At 32.9% G+C, this 2062-nt stretch overlaps 1 protein-coding gene across 1 annotated transcript; it reads right to left on the reverse strand.

Annotated features, from left to right (window-relative positions):
- Positions 1-223: 223 nt before the first annotated feature.
- Positions 224-1161, reverse strand: LOC140885056 (uncharacterized). Its single transcript, XM_073291970.1, has one exon. The coding sequence runs from the start codon at positions 829-831 to the stop codon at positions 385-387; it is 447 nt and encodes a 148-aa protein (XP_073148071.1). The 5' UTR covers positions 832-1161; the 3' UTR covers positions 224-384.
- Positions 1162-2062: the final 901 nt, after the last annotated feature.

A 2062-nucleotide genomic window follows, 5' to 3' on the forward strand; every position in this document is an offset into this window, starting at 1 on the left:
AAAATGTAAAATAGGAGAATGGGTATGGTCCCTGCTTCACGAGTTCATCAACATCAATGCATCATCACTACTCACCCCTAACTACCGCTGAAGCAAAACCCACATGACATTGATTATCAATACAATCTTATCCGAACTTGTACGTTCATGTATTCTACTTCAACTTTTTTTCGTTTTTTGAGTTCTAATTTATTTTTTAAAAAACACAAGAGATATTATTATATGAGAAAATTTCAATCGAGGCACAGACCCTTGAAACTTGAATTCAACAACCAACATATATTATATATACATTTTATTTATGTTATTATAATTGTCTCCGAGACATGAAATATACACTAACAAGTAGTTTAGGTGTTTAATTTATAATAATCAATCAATATCTTATGGCCAACCCAACTTGGGTTTGGGAGCCAACTCCGATTGCGACGACATAACGATAGACTTGTAGATCTCTAATATCATCCTCTCGTCGTACTCCTTCAACGGCCTCATCCCGAACCCGCCGACTCCGTTTCCGGCCACCGCACCGCCGAATCCGCTGTTAATCACACTCGTGTTGGCGATCTTCAACATCATGTTGACATACGCATCTCGCAAGCCCAGCAACAGCTTCTTCGGAGAGAAGGCGCGGAGCCTGAGATTCAGCCGCGGCGTCAGCTTGATCCGCCAGAATCTCCGCCGCCGGACGGAACCATCGACGGAGGCGGAACCCAGCTCCACCACCCTCATCTTCCTTTTTCTGCGGGCACCACCGTTAAACCGCTGGTAGCCTTTCCTCCGCCAGTAGCTTCTGATCCCATTGCACACTGCACCCGAAATACCTTCCATTGAAAGAAAATTAAAGAAATGGGTTTTGTTTTAATATATCTGAATCTGAATCTGAATGGATTTTAGAGATTAAAAGAAGAAATGGGGATTAATAAATGGGGCGGGGGTGGGTGCAATATTCATGCCAGGAGAGGAGAAGGCGTTAGGTGGGAAATGAATCCAAAGGACCAAAACCAATTATGCGCTTGAAATGATATATCAAGCACACCACTATATATATATCCTTTTAAACATGCAATGTTTCCCATGAAAGAAAATAAATTTGGAAGCTCTAAAAAAAAAGAATATAATCAAAGAAAAACAAAATATTCTTGAAATTGTCGTGTCTCATCATACAGGTCAAACAGAGAATATGCGATGGAAATGAATTGCTAAATTATTATATTTATTACGAATCGAAAGTCGACTTATCCCTACAATACAATATTGGTAAGTGCTACCCCAACTTTGGCTTGGAAACACAAAAAGTTTTGGAATAAATATATATTTTCACAATATTTTTATAAGAATATTTTATAACTTAAAAATTATGTTTTGATTTTTGTCGTTATCTTTATTTTTATTGAAAAAAAACACATCTTAATTTTTCTTTAACAACTATATTTTGACAATATTTTTTAAAAAGTATTTTTCACAAATGTTTAACAAATATCTTATACAAAACTTATTTTAATATTTTTTTCATGCGAAAAACATTTTTCAAATTTGTGCGAACTTAACTGAATCAAACCAGTACTAATGTATATTTCATTTTTGAAATCAAACACAATCCCTATGTTATAAAAATTCAGACAAAATTTTCCTTTTCATAAGAGCCTGATTTTTAAAAAAACACAAGGTCTCACATACTATTAAATTTAGATAAAATATAATTTTATTTTTTGATTTTACATAAAAGATATTGATTCAATTAATCAAGTAATTATTAGTAACGCCAAAGGGATAAGTACTACATTAGCATTAAAGGGTGTGATTTATTTTGGAATTAATATATTGGAATGTGTTATATGCGGAAAAAGTACAGTTTTAGTCCTTATACTTTCATATCAAAACATTTTTAGTCCTTAAACATTTCAAAGTAACACTTTTAGTCCTTAAACTTTACAAATTGCAACACAATTAGTCCTTATAGTTTTTTTATGATTAAATATATTTTTGGGGACTAATTTATTATATATTTAAATTATAGTGACCTAAATAAAATAAACATGAAAAATAAAGATCATAAATA

The sequence above is a fragment of the Henckelia pumila genome, chromosome 2 (genome assembly GCF_033568475.1).
Source record: "Henckelia pumila isolate YLH828 chromosome 2, ASM3356847v2, whole genome shotgun sequence".
NCBI lineage: Eukaryota > Viridiplantae > Streptophyta > Magnoliopsida > Lamiales > Gesneriaceae > Henckelia > Henckelia pumila.

Coding starts and splice junctions, on each gene's coding strand:
- LOC140885056 (XM_073291970.1), bottom strand. CDS start 831: ATGGAAGGTATTTCGGGTGCAGTGTGCAATGGGATCAGAAGCTACTGG.